The following is a 25100-nucleotide window of genomic DNA, read 5'->3' as shown; positions in this document are numbered from 1 at the left end:
AAATATCTAATATGCCCTGAAAAAGCAGCAGGCAAAAATCCAGCAGACGAACTGCAAGCATCATTGGTGGCCATTTCCATTGCATGCATCCTTCCACAAAAAAGCCTTAAAGGAGGGAGGAAGCCATGTGACATTCAACACCTTTGTCTTCAAATTTCAACCACAAGACAGAATTATTTCCTCATTAAATAGCAAAGCCACGTGCACGATACCGCCTATCAGTGTCAATTTCGCAATTTCCTTTCAATTCCAAGGTCACTCTTCTATCAACTCATGCATATAAGGCTCAGCTGGTCTCCCTCTCTTTTCCACTACATGAGCATTCTCTCTCTATCTCTCTCGTAATTGCAGCAGACTAAAAAAATGAGAGGGGCTATCTTCTTGTTGTCGGTGCTACTGTTTGCCACTTCCCAGTTCTCCTTATCCATTAGAGATGGTAAGCTTTTAAGCTCAATATGCATCTATTTCTGAGAACCCAGATCAAGAAAATGTCTGTTGGGACCAAATAATTTTATTAAAAGCTCATTCATCAGTGTTTCTTACTGCTAAGTTAGTTTTCACTCCATTTTTGTTGGATCAAGAATATAAATGGAGGTGGCAAGTTCTAGCTTTTGTTTTTTTTTTTTTTATTATTTTGGAGCTGTATTTAAGATTAGATAGTCTAATGATTTTTCTTTATAGTGTGATTTTCTTTGATGAGGTCTTAATTCCTACTCAACTGTGGATGTCCATTTCCATCTTCTTGGTCTTAACTACAGTTGACAGATAGATTGGACCACTTCATTGATGGCTCTTTGGAGTTGCAGGTCGAGCCACAAGTGAAGCACATGATATCTAACTCTGTCACCAATGAGTCTCGTCAGAGCTAAACTCAATCGAAAAATTCTTATATGCACTTATACACCCAATCAATTAGAAATTAAAATTTTTAGATAAGATTCTTTTAACTTTAGATAATTTGTGGAGTTAGAAAGGAAGGATAGCGTCAAAGTTATTATTTTAGCAGCTTACTATAAATAGCAGAATCCCAATATGGCCGAAACTGGCATATGCCCAAGTGAAAGGAAAAAAAAAAAAAAAAATTTCAATTACAGAGTTTTCAGGCTGCTGATGTCATTTTATATTATTTGAAAAAAACTTAACGTTACATCTGTATTGATCATGTTCTACTTTGTAAAACTGCAAATTTCTAATGCAGGATTAGTTGAAAATGGCAACTTCGAGCTCGGCCCAAATCCCTCGGACATGAATGGCACCCATGTGATGGTTCCGACCGCCATACCAGAATGGACAATTTCTGGGTTCGTAGAGTACATAAAATCAGGCCAAAAGCAAGGGGACATGTTGCTGGTGGTGCCAGAAGGAGCCTATGCAGTTAGGCTTGGAAACGAAGCATCAATCAAACAGAGTCTAAAAGTTATAAAAGGCATGTACTATTCAATCACGTTTAGTGCTGCAAGAACTTGTGCACAAGAAGAGAAATTGAACGTCTCTGTGTCTCCTGATTGGGGAGTTCTGCCAATGCAAACTATGTATAGCAGCAATGGCTGGGACTCCTATGCTTGGGCCTTTCAAGCTGAGTTCCCTGTGGTTGATCTTGTCATACATAATCCTGGAGTTGAAGAAGATCCTGCTTGTGGTCCTCTTATTGATTCAGTCGCCATTCGAGCTCTGTATCCTCCCAGACCAACCAATAGTAAGCTCTCTGTCAATACTGACACTACAAAAGGAGTATTAGCTACTAATTCTAATATTTGTTGCAGTGTGAATCACTAGATTGTTTCTGTCAACTTTGCTGACAAATTTGTTTGATACGTTTGAGCAGAGAACATACTTAAAAATGGAGGTTTTGAAGAAGGTCCATATGTGTTTCCCAACACATCATGGGGTGTGTTAATTCCACCAAACATAGAAGACGATCACTCTCCTCTACCGGCGTGGATGGTGGAGTCTCTCAAAGCAGTGAAATACATTGATTCCGATCATTTTACTGTCCCACAGGGGAGACGAGCAGTAGAACTTGTAGCTGGGAAAGAAAGCGCCATTGCCCAAATAGCAAGAACCATCATTGGCAAAACATATACACTCTCTTTCGCAGTTGGTGATGCGAGCAACTCCTGTGAAGGTTCCATGGTGGTGGAGGCTTTCGCCGGGAGGGACACACTGAAAGTGCCTTATGAATCAAAGGGCAAAGGTGGATTCAAGCGTGCAGTGCTTAGATTTGTTGCTGTTTCTAACAGAACAAGGATTATGTTTTACAGCACATTTTACACCATGAGAAGTGATGATTTCTCATCTCTTTGTGGACCTGTTATTGACGATGTGAAGCTGTTGAGCGTTCGCAATCCAGGAAGAAAAATGATGTAATGAAGAAATTAGCAAGTGTTTTTGTTATGTAAAGAGAAGAGAAGCCAGCAGCAATGGGTGTGGGTTTTATGTGTGAGTTTTTAGCAAATATATAATATTTTAAAAGAAATAATAATAGTTTATTCTATAGATTGGGAGTTTACTAAGAGGTTAATGTATTTTATTAGTAGTGTAAGACATAAGTTCTGTTTATCGGTTTTAGAGTTGTTTTCCTACGACGAGATTTCAAATTTAAATCTCAATAAAAGTGAAATGTACTACAATGATACTCTCTGAAAATTTCAATTATAATTGAGACTAAGATTTGTTTAAAAGAATGGGGTTATTGTTACTGCTGTGAAATCGTCCATGCTAATTTTCTATCAAATTATTCTTATTGACCTGAACCAGACCTAGACACTGCTTTAGAAAAAATACCACTCCTCATCTTCATAAGATCCGACCACTACTGTGGAATAATCAAAGAGATGAACTCCTCAACAAATAGTTGAAGCCATGTCAACCCATTGAAGACACAGGAGTACACACATTGGCAAATAACTAAATGCCAGGACCTTTTGGAGCAAAGGAAGAGCAAAACTTGTTGCAAGAGAAGTGTGCATCACTGGATTGGCGATCAAGGAAAGCCTGACAGCACAAAAAGGGAAGGAGAGACTTTCACAATAGTATAAGTCATCAAGGGAAGCAACCTCCAGACGCCATCAAAAGAGGAAGAGAATCATTTATCGGCATCCATGGTTCATGGTTTGTCAGTCATCATTGCTTTTTCCACCGAAATACATCCTTGTGTTGGCAGGAATCTAGAAGCTCCTCCATCTGCAAAACCCAAAACCAAACAACAAAAAAACACAAGCAAGAAAAGATCTCCCACACAAGTAGCTCAGCCTGCCATATCCCAGAATCAACACCAACCCTATATGCAACTTCACTTGGAAGGGGAGGGGAAAAAACCCATTTCCAGTTAAGGTGGAAGAGCCTCCGTGAAGGATAGTTGTGAAAACCAGCAAGAAAATGAGGCCTTCTACTTCAAAGGAAAAACCAAATGACCGAGAGAGAAGTTCTTTCTCTAAACTTAGAGAGAGCATTCATGTTTATGTAATTAATTGATTCAAATTTAATTTCAATTCGTATATATGCTGAATTTGATTCAAATTTAAAATTTGCCACTGTTTATTACTTAAATTGTGACTATTTTTGGAATTTTTGGTTTCATTTTGCATGGTATTGAAATTGATCTCGGTACACGTAAATTTTGATACACATTTTGTATTTTGAATTATAAGATTATAAAGTAATTCAAATTGGAAATATTATTGCTCGACTGAGATTTTACTGTATTAATAACTATGAAGATAAATTCACAGTTAAAATTAGTTTTATTGATATTTATCAGTGTGATAACCCATTAAAAATGGCTCAATTCAAAGTGCCATGAAGAAAGTAGCAATGGCATGGCACAGAGCATACTGCAACCAAGAAGAAGACAAATTGTGCGTAATCCAGTATTCAACCTCCAAAATAGAGCTTGCTATCACTTTTGCGGTTGATCTCCACAAAATTTCTTCAGATCTTTCACTGTTCTACAAACTTATAGAATAAATTAAAAAGCAACAAAGGTCATGCAGCAATGAAGAGGGTAAGAAAACCATGATATGTTGCCTATCAATCAAGATCATCACAAATGCACAAACAGAATCATCTGAATCTTTCATGAGTTCACTAGGCTATGCCCATAATCAAATGAGCTTTCAAGCTATCCCAACTCCCCCTGTATTGGCAGGGTATAGATGGTAGATACTCTATAAAAGCAAAACATGCCTGACACTAGCAGTCTACTTTCCTTTGATATGGAAAATTCAACTTAAAAGTTTGAACTGAGCTTACATGTCAGAATTTCATGGCTGCCTATTCAAACTTATACTTTCACTTCCTCCACATATTTTGTGCATGGTTCCAGCATTCCAGGAATGAACTATGGTATTATGGTAACAATGATATCCGAAACTGGACATCAATTGGCATAATGGTAAAGCATTGAAAGTGGTATTGGCCACATGAATCGTGCATGGTAGTGATCCCCACCATCTTCATTAGACCTTTGGAAGCAACGCATGCATGCCTCCAACAACAGCCCTGGAAAATGCAGGGGATTTTCAGAATTTCAACGGAGACATAAAAGACCATGCTAAATTTCAACCCAACAAATCCTTCAACTAGTCCTTTGAACGTAGCATAGGTTTTATCATAGTGAACACCAAATGACAAGAAAATAAAAAGGAGAAGTAATTCTATAGCTCCTACCGGTGAGAACATTCAAAATAATCCAGGTTTCATCCTCCATAATAGAGAATGCTGCAAGCAACCAACAAATTCCAAAGTTTCCAACTTTCCATGAATATCATATTAAACATCCTGTCAACCCATATAAAAGAAAGGGACAAAGTGCACTTATAAATGAAAATGAAATTAATTATTCCCTGTGAATGGAAAAGTTTATGATTGTAACTGACCTTCAGAGGCAGATGGTGAATAGTTGAGCAAGCAGCCATGGGATATCGCCTTGCATGAAGCTCTTTTTATCTGTAAATTTTATCTTGAAGAGCTAAAGCTACAGTGGGAATTACGATAGGAAGTTCGACTTGCTACTCAAACACATGAAACTCCAGAACGAGAATTTCCATCACTGACATTTCCATTTACAAGAATATCATAGGTGGTGTCATTAGGAACAAGACCTCTGTCAAGCATCTCATTATGCAGTCTAAAGGCCTCTTCTAGACTTCCCCCTTTAAAATGCCCAGCAATCAGGGCATTATAAATAAGAACATTCGGTGTCATATCCTTCATATCCATCTCTCGCAAAATTTTCTGTGCATTTTCTACTTGTCCTTTATTACAAAGACCATTTATCAAAACAGTAAAAGTTATTATATCAGGCATGATACCATTGGCTAACATTTCTGAGTAAAGATCTGATGCAGGGAGTAACTTGCCCTCTTTTAGCAATCCATCTATCAGTGTAGTGTAAGTTCGCAAGTCACAGGGAATCCCCTCACTTAACATTCTTTTATGCAAGTTGAGTGCTGCTTCCATATTGCCAAGATTCCTGTAGCCACTTATCATGGTATTATAAACTATTGAATTTGGAGGCAACCCAACTTCTACAAGTTCAGAAAAAAGCTGACTTGCAGTTTTCATGTCTCGTCGTTTGCAAAATCCATCTATAAGAGCACAATATGCAGCAACATCCAGTTCAAGACCCTTGTTTTTCATCTCATTTCGCATCTTCATAGCAAGACCAATATTATTGCTTTTGCAAAATCCATTAATCAAGGTAGTGTAGGTGACAACATTAGGAGAAATTCTACTTTCACACATTTCTCTGTAAGTGGTCAAAGCAGAACTAATAGATCCTTCCTTCAAATATCCATCAATTATGCTGTTGTATGTTAAGCAGATGGGAACAAAACCACACTCCACAAACTTCTTCAGCTTATCTTGTGCGTCAGATGTGCGACCAACTTTACACAAACCATTGATTATGGTATTGTAGGTGAAATCGGATGGGACAATATTTTCATCCACCATGCGGTCAAACAAATCAAAAGCATATTCGATGTCACCTCTTTTGAAATATCCATCCATCAAAACAGAATATGTGATTACATTAGGTTTTAAACCCCTTTTAAGCATATCTGAAAATACACTAGAGGCCATATCCAAGTTGCCTTGTCTGCAATGGCCAAGTATCATGCTGTTGTAAGAAACTTCAGTATGTTGCACCCCTTCGGACACCATCTTTTCCCATAAACGGTATGCTTCACTCACCTTCCCCTCTTTACAGAGCCATGATAAGAGATGATTATAGGTGAACACATTGGAAATGCCAAATGCAACTGCTTCATCAAACAACTTGTATGCCTCTTCAAGTGATTGCATTTTCAGAAATCCACGAATCAAGGAATTCACCGTGAAGACAGAAGGGCAGACATCCTTTTTTTTCATTTGGGTATAAAGTTCATAAGCTTTATCCATATTCCCATTCTTACAACACCATTCAATCATAACTGCATAAGTAACCTTGTTTGGACTGGGTCCACGCTCGTTCATTTTATCAAATAAATCTAAAGCACTACAAAAATCACCTTTCTTGCAATAACCCATAACCAAGTTTGTTGCCACCACCACATTCAGTTGTTTCCCACAGTTTACCATCTCATCCTTAAACCTCAACGCTTCTGCCATATTTCCTTGCTTTACACAAGCAAATATTACACTGGTAAAGGTATTGTCAGATGGAACCCACCCCTTGTCTCTCATCTCGCTTAACAGCTCGCAAGCCAAATTAACGTCAGGAATCTTGCAAAAAGCCTGAATAACAATGCTATAAGCTGCAGCATCAAGTTCCACCCCTCTATCCTTCGCATTGCGAAAAAATTTCTTCGCCTCCCCAGGCTTGTTTTCTTTCAAGCTTGCACGCATCATTATAGTAACTGTAAATCGATCACCATGCATCCCTTTTAAAACCATCTCATTATAGACTTTATGCGTTTCATAAATCATGTTATCCCTAACTAATGCAGTCAGAAGTATGTTGAGAAATCGAAAGCAAGGAATGATATTGCTCTCCATCATTATATTAAAACAATCAATGGCGTCATTTAACTTGTTTGCTCTAACACAACTATTCAACAAGTAATTGTAAGCCAGTGAATCGGATTCAAAATCAAACCTTTTTGCTGTTTCAATTAAGTGATTGAGAATGATAGTAGGAATGGGGTTCGAATCACACGAAACAAATCGGTTAAGCATATTCTGTGCGTGTCGAATAGTCTCTGAGGACCTTGTCAAAATGTGAAGCAGAACGCAAAAAGAATCGAGGCTCCCAAACTCATTTCTGCCCTTCAATCGATTGAAGCAGGTCAAAGCAGACATTGGGTCATTTTTGTGACTTAAAAGAGTATCAACAGAATTTGTTTTCAATAATGTATCTTGCGAGCTGAGTAAGGTGAATTCGATCAGTTTGGAATCAGAGAAAGTTTGTTTTCCAGGAAAATTGTTTTCTGAAGCGGGTTTTTCAGGAAATTGAGATTGTGAACAGAGAGTCTTAGGGTTTGCAAAGGAGCGGGGACGGAATTGAGGAATCGGTGAGGAAAGGAGTGAAGATCTCATTTTTGTTTTGAAGCTTCACTTGGAGAAGAAGAACAAAAACCCTAATAACGATAAACCCCTTTCTGGGAAATACACTCTGCAACAAAGAAGATGCCTAACGCCGAGTTTGGACCTATCAACAAATTTTATTTTTTAATTAAATAAATGATAAATTACAAAACAATTCCTACAATTTGGTAATGTTAATCAACAAGTCCTGCATTTTGATTTTTGTAAATGCTTTTTAAATCATGTTTAGCACCAAATATTTTTAAAAAATAACTCAATGTTTGGGATATAGTAGAGTAACGTAAAATTATATAAAGTAAAAAAAATATAAAATAATATATTGTAATTTTATTAATTTTAATTTAATTTAAAATATATAATTTAATTTTATATCAAAATAATATTTTTATTATCATATTATTTATAAATAACGGCCACTCTTATATCCCAAATTAATGTAAAATTCACGTTATAAAATATTGTTGAGCTACATATCTCAATTTCAAAAATAAATAAAATTATATATTTTTTAATTTTAAATAAAAGTATTTAGTTTACTTCATTTAAATTTTTATTTTTTAGAAATAAAACTTTTACTCTCCATTTATAATAAATTTTTTTATAATAATTCAATTCACTTAATTTATTTTTTAATATCTTCTTATTTAGAATGAAATAATTTAAATATTTTAATTTTAAAATTTTATATTTAAAAAAATTAAAATTTTACATGATTTTATAAAAAAATTATTTAAATTATTTTTTCTACATATTAAATTATATCAAATGATGACCGTTGGATTTTTCCATCCCGGTCTGGAGTCAGGCGCATGATGACAGCCCATTATTTGGAGGCCCTCAAGTCTCCTGTCTGAATCAGGTCCAGTCCGCTCAGGTCCAGTCCGCTCAGCCTTAAAATCGGGCTCCACCTAAATTTCTCAATCGGGCCGGCCCAGCCTTTTCAGCCCAATGATCAGATCTCTTCTGGACTCAGCTTTACTCTCATCTTCCAGCCCAGCCCGGAAGAAGGAAGGTGGTCAGCCCATCCGCCTGGTGGGTCCATCCGCATGCGTGTCAGAGGAGAATTAAATAGCAGTTACGCATGGAGTAGAGACCTGATACTCTCATACGTCTGTATCAGTGGGGCAGAGACATGTGACCCAATGACAAGAAATTTATTATACGTCACTAGTAGACAAAAGAAACGAATAAAAGGGAAGGAATATCTTTCTCTAGGACTAAGGTTTTTTTCAAGCTTACACAACCCTTCTAAAACCTATTTTCTGAATTTCAGATCATCACCGAACAATGAGTTAATTTAAACTGTGTGGTATAAAGGCAAATAAAAATTATTACTTGTCATTATTATTATTATAATGAAATTTCCCATAAAGATTCAAATAGTAAATTTTAAGAGCGTTAAATACAAGTTTAAAATCTACTATCATACAAAAACAATTGAAGAATTTTCATGTCAATTTTTAAAATAAATCTTTAATAATATATTATTTAATAGTTACCTTGTTAATGATATTATGTATTTAACTTACAAATTAATTTAGCAATTATAATAATTATTATATTTACCATGAAAATAAAAAAATAAATTTAGTATAAAAAATAATAATTACACTATATGTTGCAGTTAATTTCAAATTTTTTATTTTAATTAGGTAACTAATATTTTAAGAATTTATTAAAATTTTGATAACTTAAAAGTTTCATTTTAACTTGATTAATTCATATTTAATTTAATTTAATAATAAAAATATGTGAATAAATATAAGAGATATTAAGTTAAGATATTTTATTTTATTTTTAAAAAAAATTCGATTAACCCGACCCGACACTATCAGTCATTTGAGTAGGTTCAAAATTTATTTCAGACTAAGGGCAACCATGGGATTTATCACGCAAGTAGAAGCTGGACACCTGAAGGAGCTAAGCAAGGCTAAGGCTTGAAGCTCTACCAAGGTTTTTTTTTTTTAACTCTCTACTCATTTTTTCTCTCATATATTTTTTATTTTTTTTGAGGCTCTGCCAGGTGAACCCTAGGGTTTCTAATTGATTCTTTTTCCTTTATTTTCTCTATTGTCTGTATCTTCTTGTACATGCTTTTCAATCATTCTTTTTATTCTTGTTTCTGATCCCAATTTCCAATCTGAATGGAACCTTTTTTTATTGTTTTTTTTTCTGCTGCTTTTTTTTTGGTATGGAATATGTGATTATATCTGCCCATTAAGTTTTTAGAATCGATCTGTTTTTTTTTTTTTTTTTTTTAATTTTTGGGATTTATGGGGTTTGCGGGTATCTAGCTAGGGTTTAAGGATTTTGGGTAATTATTTCTAGGAGGTGTTTTTTTTTTTCGTTGGTTGATTTTTTTTGCTAATTTCGCTGTCTAGGGTGTTGGCATTGCCATCTGTTCACACGCGAGTGAAGTGATTTTAGCTGTTGGTATGTTAAGGAAATGATTATGGTTAGATGATTTTTTTTGTAGCTTGATTTATTGTAAGGTGATCTACACTAACGAAATTGTTTTGCTGTGATGGAAGCTTAATTCCTTTTAATCTCTTTTCATTTTTTTTTTCCGTTCATAAAATGTTACTTGCTACTGTGTAGGCATTGTCTCTATTGGTTTTCTCATTTTGAAACATTCCTTTTTGCTGGCAATATATGCATCGTTTAGTGCTACGTTTCTTATTTTCTTGGTTGAATTAGGCATTTGCTTTGAACATGCATCTACCATGCTTCCTACATCCTCAGGCAGACAACTGTAGCTGTAACGTAGGTTGAACTGCAGAAATCTGAAGTAAATTTGCATTGCTACTTGTGGGATGCGACTTGTTAGATTATATGTTCGCTGTTTATAGCCCACAAACATAATTTGGTTTGTTGTTTTCATAAATGCTTTGGTTGCTCACCAGGTTATTGGTTGTGCTGACTTGCACTGTCACAGTGGGAAACATAGAAGATGACAAAGAAGAAGAATCCATGGGTTTTTTTGGATGTGTCCATTGATGGTGATCCATTTGAAAGGATGGTTTTTGAGGTAAAATTATTTTAATCAAGAAAATGTGTGACATTTTGTGTTATTATTGCATCGGCATGTTATATTTAATTAGTTTCTTTAATTCTGCAGCTTTTCCCTGATGTTGCTCCCAAGACTGCAGAAAATTTCCGTGCCCTTTGTACAGGTTATAGATAGTGCTAAATTATTTTTCTTTTGGATGATGCCTTTTCTTGTAATAGGTGTTTCATGCATACAAATTTTGCTGTTGATTGATACTATGATAGATTTTCTGGATGTCATGCCTGGTGCTCATGTAAAATTTTGAGCTACCTAATTTTGATTGGTATTTAAGTGATAGAGGTGAGTATTAACCATATGAGATAACATTTCTTGTCAATTAGCAGTGTTTCTTATTTTTATTTGCTCATCTTCAGGGGAGAAGGGATTTGGTCCAAAAACTGGAAGGCCATTGCACTACAAGGGATCGTTTTTCCATTGCATTCTGAAGGGTTCCTTTGCTCAGGTTTGTTTTTACGTCTCATGTACATTTAGATGTTTCTTGTATAGGTTGGTTATAAATTTGCTTCTCTGCTTAGTTTTTTGTTCATCGTGTCTTAGAAGTGGTCTGTCTTTTAGTCAGTTACCCTTGTTTATGCTGTAGGACACAGGGCTGACGGTCACGACTGCTTTTCTTGTGATGTAGTTTTAAGGTTGTACTTACCGAGTTGTCCATCCTCAAAATTTACTATGCTTAAAGTGTCCAACCGAATTTTCATCACATGTATGTTTCTGGTTATCAGTAGACTAATGGTATGTGCTTGCCTTGCAGGGTGGTGATTTTGTTAAACGGGATGGTATGTATTCCATGACTGATTTTATGCATCACAAATGCCTATATTTTGGATAATCCCATTTGGTTAATTCCTTATGTTGCTCAATGCCCTATATTGTTATTTTTACAATTTCTTAAAAACATTTTGAATTTTTCGGTGATGAACTTATAGTTTTCTTGGATTTTGAAGCATTGCAAAGATGTAAACATTGAAAAACGCCATTTTATGTAATGCCCAATAATACTATGGTACATTTTTGTTTTTAGGTTACAATCTTGATCTAAATTCTAGTACATTAGTATAGTACTAATTGACTGAAAGCTTAATTGCTTAAGATTCGCTGTTTAAAATTTTGGGTGATGTATTGCGTTATCTAAGAAGTATTAAATTTGTAATGGTCTAATGCACTATTTTAGAGGTATAAAATTTATAGGTGATGAAATTATCTTGATGTGTGTTCATTTCCTTTTCATATTTTGAAATTGTTTGCTTATTTTCCTTTTCCTGTTTTGCAGGATCTGATGGAGAGAGCATATATGGGGATAACTTTCCAGGTGAGAATTCTTAATCTTAAGCCTGGTTCATTCAATTCCCTTAAATTGTTGATGTTATGGTTATAGATGTGGGTGAAAGGAAGTGGATGGAGACTTGTCTTTTTGCAATGTGATAACTTTCTTATCTTGCACTTTGTGGATGCAATAAATATCCTTTTCACAGTAGTCTTTATGAGAAACTGTTTATTTATGGGCTTGATACCTGTCAGTATTGGTTTGTGTTTGAATGAGCAAAGCATTGGAACTGTACGTTGGCTTCATTTTTTGCAAGATCAACTCAATATAGTGACAAGTGGTGACTGTTACACTTTCAGATGAGACTCCAAGGCTTAAGCATGATGGTCCTGGTCTTCTGTCAATGTCAATAGCTGACCGTGACACTTTAGGTTCTCAGTTTATCATTACCTTTAAGGCTAATCATTATCTGGATAGGTTGGTTCTTCATTCCTTGGATTTCAACCACTTTGAGATTTTCATTAAAACTTTATTTTGTGCATCATCTGTCTTTATAGTGGATTTTATTAATGTTCAGAGACTCCATTATATGATGTGATCTAATCATGGTATTTATTCTTTTGCTTTGGTGGTATCATACGATAGAAAGTATGTAGTCTTTGGGAAGCTTGTGCAAGGAGATGAAGTGCTGGAAAAAGTTGAAAGTGTAGGTGATGAAGAAGGGAGACCAATGGTAACAGTTAAAATAATCAATTGTGGTGAATTTAAGGATGGTAATAATCCTGTAGCCATCTTTGTCTTTTGGTTCTATTTTTGTTTCATTTTATGTTACTGTTATCACTGAATAGTTTCTTTCTTGTCTTCCTCGCTTAGTATTTGCATTTGAATTAATATTTGAGTGGTGGAATCTTGAATCTTCCCTTTAGGTGTGGACAAGAAAAAAGTACACAAAGTGAAAATGGGAAAGGATGCTCTGTCTGATTCTGACAGTCATGAAGCACATAAGAAGGGAAGGCACAAGAAATTTTCAAGAGACAGGAAGAAGAGAAGAAAAAGATACGATTCATCTGATTCAGAGAGTTCATCTGATTCTGATACAGAATCATCCGAGTCTGTTAGTGATTCAGACTCATATGTGTCCTCGTCTGAGATTAGTTCCTCAAGTGAAGACAGACGCAAGAAGAGAAAAAGATCTTCTAAAAGAGACAAATATAGACGTGGAAAAAGAAGAGATAAACGACGTGAAAAAAGGCGAAAGAGACGTGATAAGAGATCCAAACGTAGATCAAGAAGGTAGTTACTGTACCTTCTGTTAATTTTATTTACAAGAGTTTTCTCTTCAGTTCAACCATGCTATGATTCTGAAGAAAAAAGAAAGTAGGGATTTTTACCTGTGAATTGAGGTACTATTTCTATAAGATCTAGATAAGTATGAAAATTTTTTCAGTGGGGGCAATGCACACAATGCATGCATATATATTTATGTAAATAAAATAATTGCATATTCATAGAAATTGAACTTAAAATTAATCAATAACTTTACGGGAAATTTAAGAGTGAGTGAGAGCAAAGAGAAGTATTGGAGTGGGGGTAAATTTATTAAAGCTCAGACTCTATATAGTAGGGACAATGTACTCTACACAGGATTTTTAAAAGTCGGCGGGGGCAATCTTAACATGTTTCCATGGCATTCAACTTCTTTATTCAGGAGTACTAGATTATCCTTCTTCCAGTGAGCAATATGTGAAAACTTTTGTGCTGGATCCACCTATTTGTGTTGGAATACAACTTCTTTGTTCATTCAGAGTACTGCATTTTCTTCCATTGAGCAATATGTAAAGAGACTTGCAATGAAAGTATTGGGGCATTCAATCATGCTATACTGATGCTTGTTTGAATTAGATTGAATTAGAAGTGCGCAAAGAAGGCAGAAACGATTGAAAGATAACTTGGCCCTTAAAGATGCACCCATTTCATTATCACCTGATAGTGGGATTTCCAAGTGACTTTTCTTCTTGAAGTCATACGCACCTGTTATTCTGTAGTGTTACATAGCCTTATGGAACTCTTTTGCTTTTTCACTGGGAAGTATGGTATTGGTGTCTGCATTTGATCTCAGCAATTTGCATCACATTGCAATCTATTCCTTCAAATCCACCTTCCCTGCGTGTAAATATGCATGTGCTCCTGTCCATTTATTCAAAATCGTTAGCTAATGTTTATTGAAAATACTTTCAACTAGATGTAATGATCTTTCAGCAGTATTTTTTTCTCAGTTTTGGAGCCACAAAATTTCTTTTTTGCCTGGTAGCTTTACACTTTGTTTTTTTATTTGTTGATGGTCTTTATTGCATTGCATTATTAATTTTATCCTTAATTTTTTTCTCAGGGTGTCAGATAGCCTTACTGATGATGAGAGTGAGAGTAAAAGTGGAAGCAGCTCTGATGGTGATGGTCTTGAAGTCCAGGCAAAAGCTCGAAGGCATAAAGACCCTCTGCTGAAAACTGGTATTATTTGAAGTATTCTTATCTGTAATTGTTCTAATTTATCAAGTTTACATGCTTTGACTTATGTGATTCTAGACAGAATAGCATTTTAAATAGTTCTTGTTGATTCTTGTTATCTGATTGTACTTGCTTTTTGGCTTTAATGCATGTGAGACTGCTCATAATCACCTTGTTAACTTCATTTTTTATTGGTACTTCTCTGGCTTAGAGAGATTCCTTTATGCTGAATTCTTATTGTCTAAATACTCATTTGTTTTGTGTAATGTTCTGCAGCTGGGGATCGGTCTCCTATGGTTTTGGAGGACAAAGATGCTTCCCTACCCCGTAAAATGAGGGAAGAACGTGATATGCTTGAAAAGGATGGGGGTGAATCCCCCAAGGAAAATGGAGGGCGACGGAGCCTTGGCGTTGAGGCAGATGTTGCATCTGACAGAAGTCAAGATAGACTACCTGATGTGGTAGATGATCATCCAGGCAAATCTAGGTCTACTTTCCATTCCTGTTGTATCTCAGTTATTAGCTTACCAATTCATACAGATCAAGTATTTTATTAAAAGTTAATGAGCAGGAGCCGAAGCATGAGTCCCAAGAGGACCCCGAGTAAGAGTATGAGTATCAGTCCAAGGAGGAGTCTGAGCAAGAGCCCAAGTGTTAGTCCGAAGAGAAGCATTAGTAGGAATCCACATTTACAGAGGAGTTTCAGCAGAAGTCCTGCTAGAAGTGGTAGTAGCAGGAATCCAGCTAGAATTGTTAGCAGAAGTCCATTGAGGGGCAAAAGGGCTAGAAGCATTAGCAAGAGCCCTGTGAGATCTCGTTCTCGAAGAAGCACAAGCAGGAGCCCTATGAGATCCCCACCTCCAAGAAGCAAAAGCAGAAGCCCACCTAGAGCATCATCACGAAAATCTATTAGCAGAAGCCCAGTTAGATCCTCTCAAAGAGGAGTTAGCAGAAGCCCTGTTAGGTCTTTCCGGAGAAGCACTAGCAAAGGCCCAGTTAGATCATCTCGTAGAAGCATTAGTAGAAGCTCAAGTAGGGTTCCTTCAAGGAGAAGTGTTAGTAGAAGTCCAGTTAGGGCTCCAAGCAGGAACAATCCCCGTAGCTATTCAAGGAGCCCTAGCCCCATAAGAAGGGCAAGATCTCCTCCAGATCGAAGAAGTTTATCAAGAAGTGTTTCTCCTGATGGGTCTCCCAAACGTATCAGAAGAGGGCGTGGTTTTAGTCAACGGTACTCATATGCTCGGCGATACAGAACCCCTTCTCCAGATCGCTCTCCTGTGAGACCATATCGATATAGCAGAAGAAATGACCGTGACAGGTGTCTAGTGAGCATGTTTTTGTCAATTATTTTAACACTTTGTTTTTTTGGTAGACATTTCTTACTCATGTCTATTGCTAGTTTGATGGGTCAGGACACCATGTGTAACCATGCAATTCAATTTTCTATTAGATATTGATGTCAATGCCGAGGCCTTTACTCATTAACTATTGTTGATTTTTTTTCTAGATATTCAAATTTCAGGAGGTATTCACCTAGGCGGTATAGAAGCCCACCAAGAGAAATATCTCCTCCCAGGTGTGTGATCTACCATGTTCATTTGTAGTTGCATGGTCGCTCTAGACATGGGATCCTTTTCTTCACTCATAACTTAATATCCTTTAATACGCGTAGCAGATATAGGGGAAGGAGAAGCGGATCAAGGAACCCATCTTTATCACGAAGCCCTCGCTACCGTAGTCGTCGCTACAATCGTAGTCGTAGCCCAGTTCGCAGTGTTTCCCCAGTTAATGCACCGAGATCTCGTCCCTCTCCACGGGTTGAGAAGTCTCGAAGCAGGAGCCCATCAGTATCACAGTCATCATTGGACTCTCAGTCTCCCAAACGAGTAAGCAGGGACAAATTAAGGTCATCATCAAGAAGTCCTAGTGGGAAGAGAGGCCTGGTGTCATATGAAGATGGTTCTCCTGATTCTGGCCAAAGGTGAACAAAGGGTGTGTCCAATATAATGTTGTCGGTCAGAAAAAACATGACTTTCTCATAGATGTTCACAAGCTCTAAGTTTTCGGATGAACAAAAGCTCTCGATGTATTGTCTGCTGGACATAATTGATGTTTTGATTGTTTTTTTCTAGAGGCTATGTAGTTTATGATTATCAAGTATCAGCCATTTTTAGGGTAATCTTGCTTTATTATCAGGATTTTTAAAGGAGTTAGAACGTTTGATATTTGGGAAATTAAAACTGTTTATGGCCACTTTAAAATGATGAACAATTTAATATTAATAATGTTAATATCAGAAAATTATATATAATTCTTGATAAGAATGTAATATTATATTAGTAAAATATAGTTATATCTTATATGTATTTTGTAATTAAAATATAGATATATAACTAATATCTATAAAATATATTATATATTTTTTTTTGAAATGAAAAAATATATTATATTATATATTTATATAATATAATATAAATATATAACTAATATAGATATAATTAAATAAATTTTAAAAAATACCATACTATTTCATAAAATATCATGACTGTTAGAGATGATTACTGATTAACACACGTATGGATTAGTGACGAAATGAAAATACAAGTTAAACCTAATTTTGAATTCTTAATTCGCCTATTTACTCTTATATTATAAGAAAAATATGGACCACTAACTGATTAATTAGATTAAAAATTAAAAAAAAAACACATAGAATATTACAAATAATATAAAAATAAAAAAAGTACCCGACATGTTTTGTTAATTTATTCTCACTTTCAATCTAATCTTCCATTTTAAACCATTGTTAGGCATAATTAAATTATAAAATAATAAAAAGGTGGTGGATAAAAGCATAGAATATGATCATTAAGTTTGTAAACTTTTACAGCTTATTGCAAAAGCAGAAGAAGAAATCTGCTTTAGTCACAACTTATGCTTGTTCATTGCAAACACAGAGACAAGAAAGATTATGATTCTCTTTTCTATTAGTGTAATGGTGTGGGAATGAAAAGAGTTGAAACCCTCAAAAGTTCTTCCTTAATTAATTCTCCATCTGTGAAAAATATACTATTTAATCACTATCAAGGAATTCAATAACTAATCATTCAATTTTTAAAAAATATATTTAAATATTATGGTATTTTTAAAAATTTATTAATTATTTTTTTTTAGAATTTTACTATTTAATTTTTATAATTTTAATTCTTTTAAAAATTTCATTAATTGAGATTCATAATTATAAAAAAAATATGGAGATTCTCATCCTTCCCACTTTAAACACACCAGTCATCTTGCATTGGACATCATTACGTGTTGTGGAAATGTCATCTTCTAAAGGACTTACAAATGGGTATAAATTTATCAAATTTTTTTTCTTAAAAAAATTAAAGATAATAATTTTCAGAGTTCTTCAGAAGGGATTCAGGCTGAAATTAATCACGTGTTTGGAGGGCATTTTGGTCATACAAATGGTGGTTGCAAGAAACACAGAGCTACTGCCACTGGCTTTTGGGTTTTGGAGCATGGACTAGTGTAGTTGTGTAGGGCAGTGTTGTACTGTTGTGTGTTCTTGAGGTTTCTGAGAAAATATGAACAAAGGAAAGAAAAGGTAAGAGAGAGAACACGATAGTGAAAAAGCCCAAATGCTTTTTGAGTTTTGTTCCTCGATCAACACAAAGGTTTGGTGGCCATAAAAGCTTCAATCTTTAAACTTAAAGCTCAACACCCATTACTTTGTTCAGATCTTTTTCAGTTTGTTTATATTATATATGTAAGTTGATGCTTGCTTCTGCTTTCTTCCTTGCTTCTCACTTGACCAGTGTTTAGAAGTATAGAGATTGGTTCTTCTTCTCATCTGGCTATGAATTTTTATTTTTTTCGGAGGGACATAGACACATAGTGGGAGAGAAGCAGCTGCTTTTTTATAATAAAAATGGGAAAAAAGAAAAAAAAAAAAACAAAAACTCAAACAAAATTTGCGGTTGTATTCTTGGGTTGTTAAAGTTGAATTGCTTTATTTTTCCACTGTCCACAAAGAATAAATTCCCTTTCTTTCTATGTGCATTGCAACCTAAATACTTTGTTGAGCTTATTTTTTCTGCATTTATGTGATTTGATCTTTCTGGATTCTTTGCTCATAAAAGGGTTGCTGCTTTTTTAATCTTTTTGTCCCTTTCTTTATTCTGTCTCTGCTTTTCTTGGGTGCCTTTCATTTTCTTATGGTTTCTTTAGAAGGTTTAAGGAAGTAAATAACTGGTGAAAGCAAGAGTTTTTGACGTAGACAGATGGATCACATTCCATTTCACCTTTCTATTTGGCTATAAGTAGGGGTGGTCAATTTGATTTTCTTCATTGCAGGGACTTGGCTTAAACCTTTCATCAATCAAGTAGTCTGCGCATTGTGAATTTTTTGTTGGAATATAATGAGCAACGCCACCACCAATTTTGGCTCTAGTCAGTCTTCGTTGCCATCCCACTTTTGTGTTGCGGCTCTATATGAGGTTCATGTATCCATTACTAATTTTGGTATCCTTTGATTGTGACATTTTAGGTAGTAGTACTATGAAGACATTTGAGTTTGGAAGGACCTATGTGGTCAGGCCCAGAGGACAACATCAGGCCACCATAGTTTGGCTGCATGGTCTTGGTGACAAGGGCTCAAGGTATTGATGTTAACTTTATTTTTTTATTTTTTGTTTTATGAATTCTTTTCTGCCTGGTTTCCATTTGAATGCTTCACAAAGAGTTAGATCTTTTAATCTGGTTTGTTAAAATACATTTTTTGTTCACAGTGCTAGATGAGTATTAGCACCTTCTGTTATTTGTGGTTTTTGGGATGTGCATGGTTTGAAAAATTATCAAAATTAAGGCTTTGAGGTAAACATTCTTGTATTTTGATGTGTTTGTTTTTTATTTATAAGTATTTGCTGAAATTCTACTCCATTTGTATTATCTGGAGCATCTGCCTTAAATAAAGATGATAGATTTGTTTAGAATAAAGAAAAGGGGTATGGAAAGTCAATATCTTGTCCTCTTCTGGTGTAGAAATTTGGTGTTAAATTAACTTGAAGTATGTTTTTTCTAGAAGATTCTTATCCTGTTGATTGGATGGATGGAAGAGAGCAACTGTACTATGGGCGATATAAAATGTCGTTACTTTTCGCTTTCATCCTTATTTTTTATTGATCTAAGCTATTCTGGAGTAGCCTGGAATCCATATCTGGATATGCCAAGCCTTAGAATGGGGGACCACTCTTTCACTAGATTGATTGGCCTTTCAAGTGGCAGAGAAAGTTACATTGTTTCCATATGATATAATACTAAGTATTTAATTTTGTATTTCTCGGAATACGGTTAGGCAAACCAAGGTCACACATTTAGATTTTCATATTGTATGATCTGTTACGTTGCTGCTAAAGGCTAGTGCTTGACTTTGAGAGTGGTCCCCCAAAGTTAGAAGGCATTTCTTCAGTTATAAAATAATTTCTTCAAATGTTTTGAACCCTTTACATCCTGATTTGTTGCTTAAGCCATTTCTAAGATATCTTGTATGGTGACTAATGGATCTCCCCATTCTATGCTTTGTATTGCAGCTGGTCCCAACTCCTGGAAACCCTTCCTCTTCCAAATGTAAGGGTGATTTTTAATTAAAATACTACTTGTTTTCTACATGTTTCTCACAAAACATGCATTTGTCAATGGTTACTATATTCTCCTAGTACTGGTTGCCCTAGTAGTAGGAGGATATGCTGCCACTTTCTGGAGAGATGAACTTCTCTTATGGCTTCTATTGCAGATTAAATGGATTTGCCCAACTGCTCCAACAAGACCAGTAGCGCTATTTGGTGGATTTCCATGCACTGCTTGTAAGAACTCGTTGGTGTATCTGTCTTCTGGTTCAAAAATCATAACTATAAAAAAAAGTCTAGTTAGGTGCAAGCCTTACTACTTGTCTTGTAATAGCCTAATGTCACAACCAGCAAAGTTCTTCATATCGGGTCAAAACCACTTAATACTCTTTTTGTATTCCTTTATCTTGTGCATGTAGTGAAATAACCTGAGTAGCTTGTGTAATTTGTTTCAGGGTTTGATGTGGGAGATATTTCAGAAGATGCTCCTGATGACTTGGAGGGGCTGGATGCTTCAGCAGCACATGTTGCCAATCTTTTGTCAACAGAACCTGCAGATAGTAAGTGGCTTAGGATTTTGAGCCGCTTTTCCTAGACCTACTTAACAATTTTATTTACATAGATAAAGTAGTTTCACAATATTGAAGGTACTCTATCTTAATCCTGCATGGTGTGTCAATAAAAGGGTTTTTCATATAGGATAAATGGCAAGGTTTAGTCTTGGCCCATCTTTTTACCCTGAAAGGCAAATGCTCATGAGTTGAACCCGAGTATTTCTTGTATCAAGTTGAGTTAAAATACTCTTGTTTGAGTGTGAAGAGTAAAACTTGATCGAATTTTAGCCCAGTTTCAAGCCTTGAGATTTCTAATCAAATCAAGTTCAACTAGATATTGACTCGACTCGACTGGATTATACCCTCAGTAAATAGTGTTAATTATGTGCAATCTTTTCAATTTCCACTCTTCACTTTGTATCTCTATTTGTTGAAACATAAGTAGAGTGTGCCCTTTTTCCCTTCCATTTCTCAATTCTCAGTTTCATTGCACAACATCAATAAAGTTATTTACGTCGATAGACGCTTCAGGTTTGCAACTCTAATTAGCCTAGACTCCTAACTTTTGATACTACGACTCTTCATTGTGTCAAGTCGTACCTGTGTCAACACGACATGGCATGGGACACAATATGGAATGTGTTTAACACATATTCATGCAGTCGGGCACTCGAGTTACAGAGATCTCTAGAGATGAATATTATAATTAATAGATCACATTTTTTTCTCTCAAGGGGGAGAGTATGGACAACAAAAAATTATCTTTTTTATCTTAGATAAAAATAGTTATTTGGTCGTATTTGATCTATTTAGGCTACAATTATTATTACATAATTTTGTGTTTGTTATTCTTTTTTATTTTATATAACATAATGTATCCAAGTACACGGTTCATACACGTTTCAAAATTAGATCCATATCCCTGTATTTTCTATTCAGAAATTTGATAACTCAGACACAAGGATATGTACCCATTTTCTGACACTTGTACCTAGATTCGAGTAATACAGCTCCTAACTTGTGGGGATACTTCTATGTGTTGCCATTTCTTTTGCACAAGTTATCTAGTATCTTATGCTTCCTACTTAAATCAAATAGGCATAATCAATTTCCTTTGAAAAAGTGTTGCATGAGGTTGCTTAAATAAATGTTTTTGCTTTTTATGCCCTTATATCATATATGACTGTTGACATCTTCATCCGACAGCATTCTCATGACTGAATAATTTATGACAAAAAAAAAAAAATCTGAGTGTTTCCTTAATGACTATGGCATTGTTTGTGGAATTTTGTATGAACTAGAAAAAGCTATATGATGCTATAGCCACTTTCAATGAATTGCTTGATACTTTTAACAATCTTATTCTGAAGATCTCAAAATTTGCTAGTTTCACAGGGATATGAGAAATTGCATATGCCATGCCTGTGAAGAGTGTGCTCTTTAATGGCTTAGATATGTTGGTGTCTGATTAGTGACTTTCTTTTCAACATGTATTTTATACCCAGGTCTTTGTGTCAATAGTGGTTTTTATTATCATGTTGATGCTCAGTAAACTCATTCGTTCTATATTAACACATCGCAATTTTGCAGTCAAACTCGGTGTTGGTGGCTTCAGCATGGGTGCTGCAACTGCCCTTTACTCAGCCACATGCCGTGTTTTAGGACACTATGGAAATGGAAATCTGTATCCAGTCAACCTAAATGCAGTTGTTGGTCTAAGCGGTTGGCTTCCATGTGCAAGGTATGGATTTTGAATTCTGAGATGTGAATAATAAGCACATCTATACACAAAGGATGTGCTTGTATTCTTTGTGGTTAAGCAATTTATTTCTTGCAGGACTTTGAGAAGCCGGATGGAAGGATCACATGAAGCTGCAAGGCATGCAGCATCCTTGCCCATTCTGCTCTGCCACGGTTTATGTATTAACATTCATCCCTTATTTATATCTTCAGCATTTCAATATTTCAATTAGAAAAACATGCAGCCTGCTGATTCTGACTAGCCCAAAAGAAGGGAAAAGAAAAAGAAGATTACTTTCTATTAAATGTTAATTGCAGTGCTGTCTGGTTCGTGTTTTGATTAATGCAAAATAAATTATAAAAATTGGATAAAATATCAAGAAATTTTCCCCTTAAACTTGTCATGAAGGGGCAAATCACTCCAAAATTAGCTTTGTGGCAAAGTTAGCCTGTAAGCTTAAAGCGAGTCTCAAAGTATGACTAGATGCCCAACTCGCGCATAGTTCTGTCAGAAATAGGATTTCATCGTCTGAAGAATACATACAGGCTAGTTTCCCACAGAGTTAATCTTGGGGTGATTTGCCCTTTGATGATCAGTTCAACAGGCGAATCACTACTTTATCTAAGCGTTTCAAAGAGTAGCCATTATGCAGATTAGGTGCTTGATGTCAAAGTCGGTTAGACTATTGCATTATTGCTAGGTGATATGATATACATAGCCTGTTTGTAACAATGAAGAAACCTGTCATATTGCACAAGGCAAATGCTCCGACAATCCTTCTTTGAATTGAATCCTTGATAATTGATAAATATTAAGTATACCTCAACCTCCAATGAGAAATCCAACAGTTCTACAATGGAAAGTGAAAATTTCACCTGTTATCCTACTTTTTGTGCAGGTGATGATGTGGTTGCATATAAGCATGGAGAGAAATCAGCACAGACCTTAAACTCAGCCAGATTTCGAAATCTTACATTTAGAACCTACAATGGGTATGCATCTCTCTCCCCGCTTGTCCCTAAACTATCATTAAAATATTAAATAAGCGCAAATAAAACCAAATAGACCGAAAATTTGAGCTTTTAGCCTTTGTTCTTTGCACCTGCAAATTAACAAGCTAATACTTTGAATGCAGGCTGGGTCACTACACAATCCCTGAAGAAACAGATGAAGTCTGTAATTGGCTAACCACAAAGTTGGGGCTGGAGGGACCATGATCATGAAGGTGAAATCTTGGTAAGGAAACATGGAGATATCAAAATAAAGTACTAGGGTTAGACAAGGCAATCAAAAAAGTAGAAGCTTGGTATTGGGGATATAGAATATAGTGGATTGTTGAACTTACTCTATTATTATCATTTTTTTTTATGTCAGTTTCCCTAAATAAACTAATTCTGTAATTTTCCTTTTTTTAATTTGCTTTAGCTTGTTGTTTAGTTGGAGTTGCTCATGGTTGGGTATTGGGTAACTATGCAAGTTTTGCCATGGGAGGATTAGTACTTGCATGCAAATTTTTTTTACTGCATATTTCTTCACAGTCACGCTTATATTTATTCTAGTAATGGAGTTAACTAGAAATTAAAAGAAATAATTTTTCAATAATTTATTCTTCTAACCTTTAAATATTATTATTTTAATTTAATTAAAATATTAAATACTACATTAAAAGTTATCGAATATGACTAAGTAGTTTTTTTTTTTTGAAAATATGTATAGCATGACCAAGAAAAAAATAAAAAATTTTAAATGATCCCAAATTAAAAATTTTCACTTTGATGGTTCTACTTTTGAGAAAAAGAAAGAGGGGATAATGTACATTGAAAACAAAAATGAAAGAGGAAAGAAAGGAAAAAGAAAATATGGCAAAAAATTACTCTTCCAACATTATTATTTCAACTATCTTTATCAAAAACTCTACCATTTTCCTCCCTTTAATTTTTAAACCCTAGCTATATTTCTTGATTAAATCCCCAAAATTTGTTTCACAGGAGAAAACCCTTCATCTCTTTCGATTTAAAAAATAATAATTTATTTAAATTTTATTACAACTGCTGTTAGAACAATTATAAATTATTAAAACAATTAATATTATCGAATATAACTTAATTTCTGCTCTAAATTAATCACCAACATGTATCTATGACCCAATAAGGTAATATTCACCTATATACTTTTTTTTATAAAATTATTTTTATTCTATAGTTTTTAATTGATAAACGTAGGGTCTTCGCTATCCGAACCACAATCGAGTCCACGTAGGAGAATTAGGTTGTAATCTATCAGAATCCAATATGCAAGCCTATCCTCTAACACGCAGTCCAGACTACATTCGGGTAGAACGGGACTCGGACCCAACAGAGAAGAATCCAACTCACCTAACTTGATAGGTTAATGGGAGAACAGACTCCTCTACATCCAAAACCATGTCAGCACAGACACCTGAAAAAGTAATTGTATTTTGAGAAATTAGATACCGTGCATTAATTATAGTTGTGTTTATATACACATTTGTGAAGGAGAACAAAAATTCAACAAACTAACAGACTTTTAACAACCTTGAGGGTTCTCTACAATGTTTTGGAAGATTATAAAATACACTACAATTATAAATAAAACGGCATCGTTTTGTATCCTCTTTGTACGGCGTCGTTTTTTTCCTTATGGTAGCGTGCATCTTACTTCCTTCTACGGCGACGTTTGGATCAAGTATATTATATCTCTTCAGCCCCCTGCAAGATGGAGATGCTCTAGTTTTGGGTAATCCCATCTTGGACAAGAGGGTTTAAAAATG

The 25100-nt window shown here is 35.1% G+C and overlaps 4 protein-coding genes across 15 annotated transcripts; 3 read left to right on the top strand and 1 right to left on the bottom strand.

The window, feature by feature from the left end:
* Nucleotides 1–282: 282 nt before the first annotated feature.
* Nucleotides 283–2630, top strand: LOC110611716. The gene is made up of 3 exons (XM_021752115.2): nucleotides 283–436; nucleotides 1199–1696; nucleotides 1826–2630. Exons 1-3 carry the CDS (start codon nucleotides 364–366, stop codon nucleotides 2365–2367), a joined length of 1113 nt encoding a protein of 370 aa, XP_021607807.1. The 5' UTR covers nucleotides 283–363; the 3' UTR covers nucleotides 2368–2630.
* A 1245-nt stretch (nucleotides 2631–3875) lies between these two features.
* On the bottom strand, nucleotides 3876–7655 carry LOC110611715 (pentatricopeptide repeat-containing protein At3g54980, mitochondrial). 8 transcript variants are annotated; one of them, XM_021752109.2, is made up of 3 exons: nucleotides 4878–7655; nucleotides 4669–4779; nucleotides 3996–4500 (listed from the first exon to the last, which is right to left on the bottom strand). In XM_021752109.2, exon 1 carries the CDS (start codon nucleotides 7537–7539, stop codon nucleotides 5014–5016), a length of 2526 nt encoding a protein of 841 aa, XP_021607801.1. In that variant the 5' UTR covers nucleotides 7540–7655; the 3' UTR covers nucleotides 3996–4500; nucleotides 4669–4779; nucleotides 4878–5013. The 8 variants fall into 8 exon arrangements, with proteins under 8 accessions (XP_043810787.1, XP_021607803.1, XP_021607806.1 ...); XM_043954852.1 differs by adding an exon at nucleotides 3876–3942 and having other exon boundaries at nucleotides 4252–7655; XM_021752111.2 differs by lacking the exons at nucleotides 3996–4500; nucleotides 4669–4779 and adding an exon at nucleotides 3876–3954.
* Nucleotides 7656–9364: 1709 nt separating this feature from the next.
* Nucleotides 9365–16515, top strand: LOC110611348 (peptidyl-prolyl cis-trans isomerase CYP95). Of its 3 annotated transcripts, none has more exons than XM_021751618.2 (14): nucleotides 9365–9501; nucleotides 10452–10576; nucleotides 10667–10721; nucleotides 10972–11060; nucleotides 11367–11391; nucleotides 11886–11924; nucleotides 12239–12356; nucleotides 12525–12652; nucleotides 12806–13172; nucleotides 14269–14387; nucleotides 14661–14871; nucleotides 14956–15702; nucleotides 15892–15960; nucleotides 16060–16515. In XM_021751618.2, exons 2-14 carry the CDS (start codon nucleotides 10499–10501, stop codon nucleotides 16367–16369), a joined length of 2355 nt encoding a protein of 784 aa, XP_021607310.1. In that variant the 5' UTR covers nucleotides 9365–9501; nucleotides 10452–10498; the 3' UTR covers nucleotides 16370–16515. The 3 variants fall into 3 exon arrangements, with proteins under 3 accessions (XP_021607310.1, XP_021607309.1, XP_021607311.1); XM_021751617.2 differs by having other exon boundaries at nucleotides 16057–16515; XM_021751619.2 differs by lacking the exons at nucleotides 9365–9501; nucleotides 10452–10576; nucleotides 10667–10721; nucleotides 10972–11060 and adding an exon at nucleotides 11208–11247 and having other exon boundaries at nucleotides 16057–16515.
* Nucleotides 16516–17760: 1245 nt separating this feature from the next.
* Nucleotides 17761–23745, top strand: LOC110610778 (acyl-protein thioesterase 2). 3 transcript variants are annotated; one of them, XM_021750851.2, is made up of 10 exons: nucleotides 17761–17994; nucleotides 18744–18839; nucleotides 18937–19048; nucleotides 19979–20015; nucleotides 20182–20251; nucleotides 20470–20574; nucleotides 22159–22309; nucleotides 22406–22488; nucleotides 23208–23301; nucleotides 23445–23745. In XM_021750851.2, the coding sequence occupies exons 2-10, from the start codon at nucleotides 18809–18811 to the stop codon at nucleotides 23524–23526; spliced, it is 765 nt and encodes a 254-aa protein (XP_021606543.1). In that variant the 5' UTR covers nucleotides 17761–17994; nucleotides 18744–18808; the 3' UTR covers nucleotides 23527–23745. The 3 variants fall into 3 exon arrangements, with proteins under 3 accessions (XP_021606543.1, XP_021606544.1, XP_021606542.1); XM_021750852.2 differs by having other exon boundaries at nucleotides 17761–18156; XM_021750850.2 differs by having other exon boundaries at nucleotides 17762–18064.
* Nucleotides 23746–25100: the final 1355 nt, after the last annotated feature.

Source organism: Manihot esculenta, chromosome 3 (assembly GCF_001659605.2).
Source record: "Manihot esculenta cultivar AM560-2 chromosome 3, M.esculenta_v8, whole genome shotgun sequence".
In the NCBI taxonomy this organism is placed as follows: domain Eukaryota; kingdom Viridiplantae; phylum Streptophyta; class Magnoliopsida; order Malpighiales; family Euphorbiaceae; genus Manihot; species Manihot esculenta.
The sequence above is the reverse complement of the archived record's forward strand: the minus strand, read 5'-3'. Positions and strand labels throughout refer to the sequence as shown.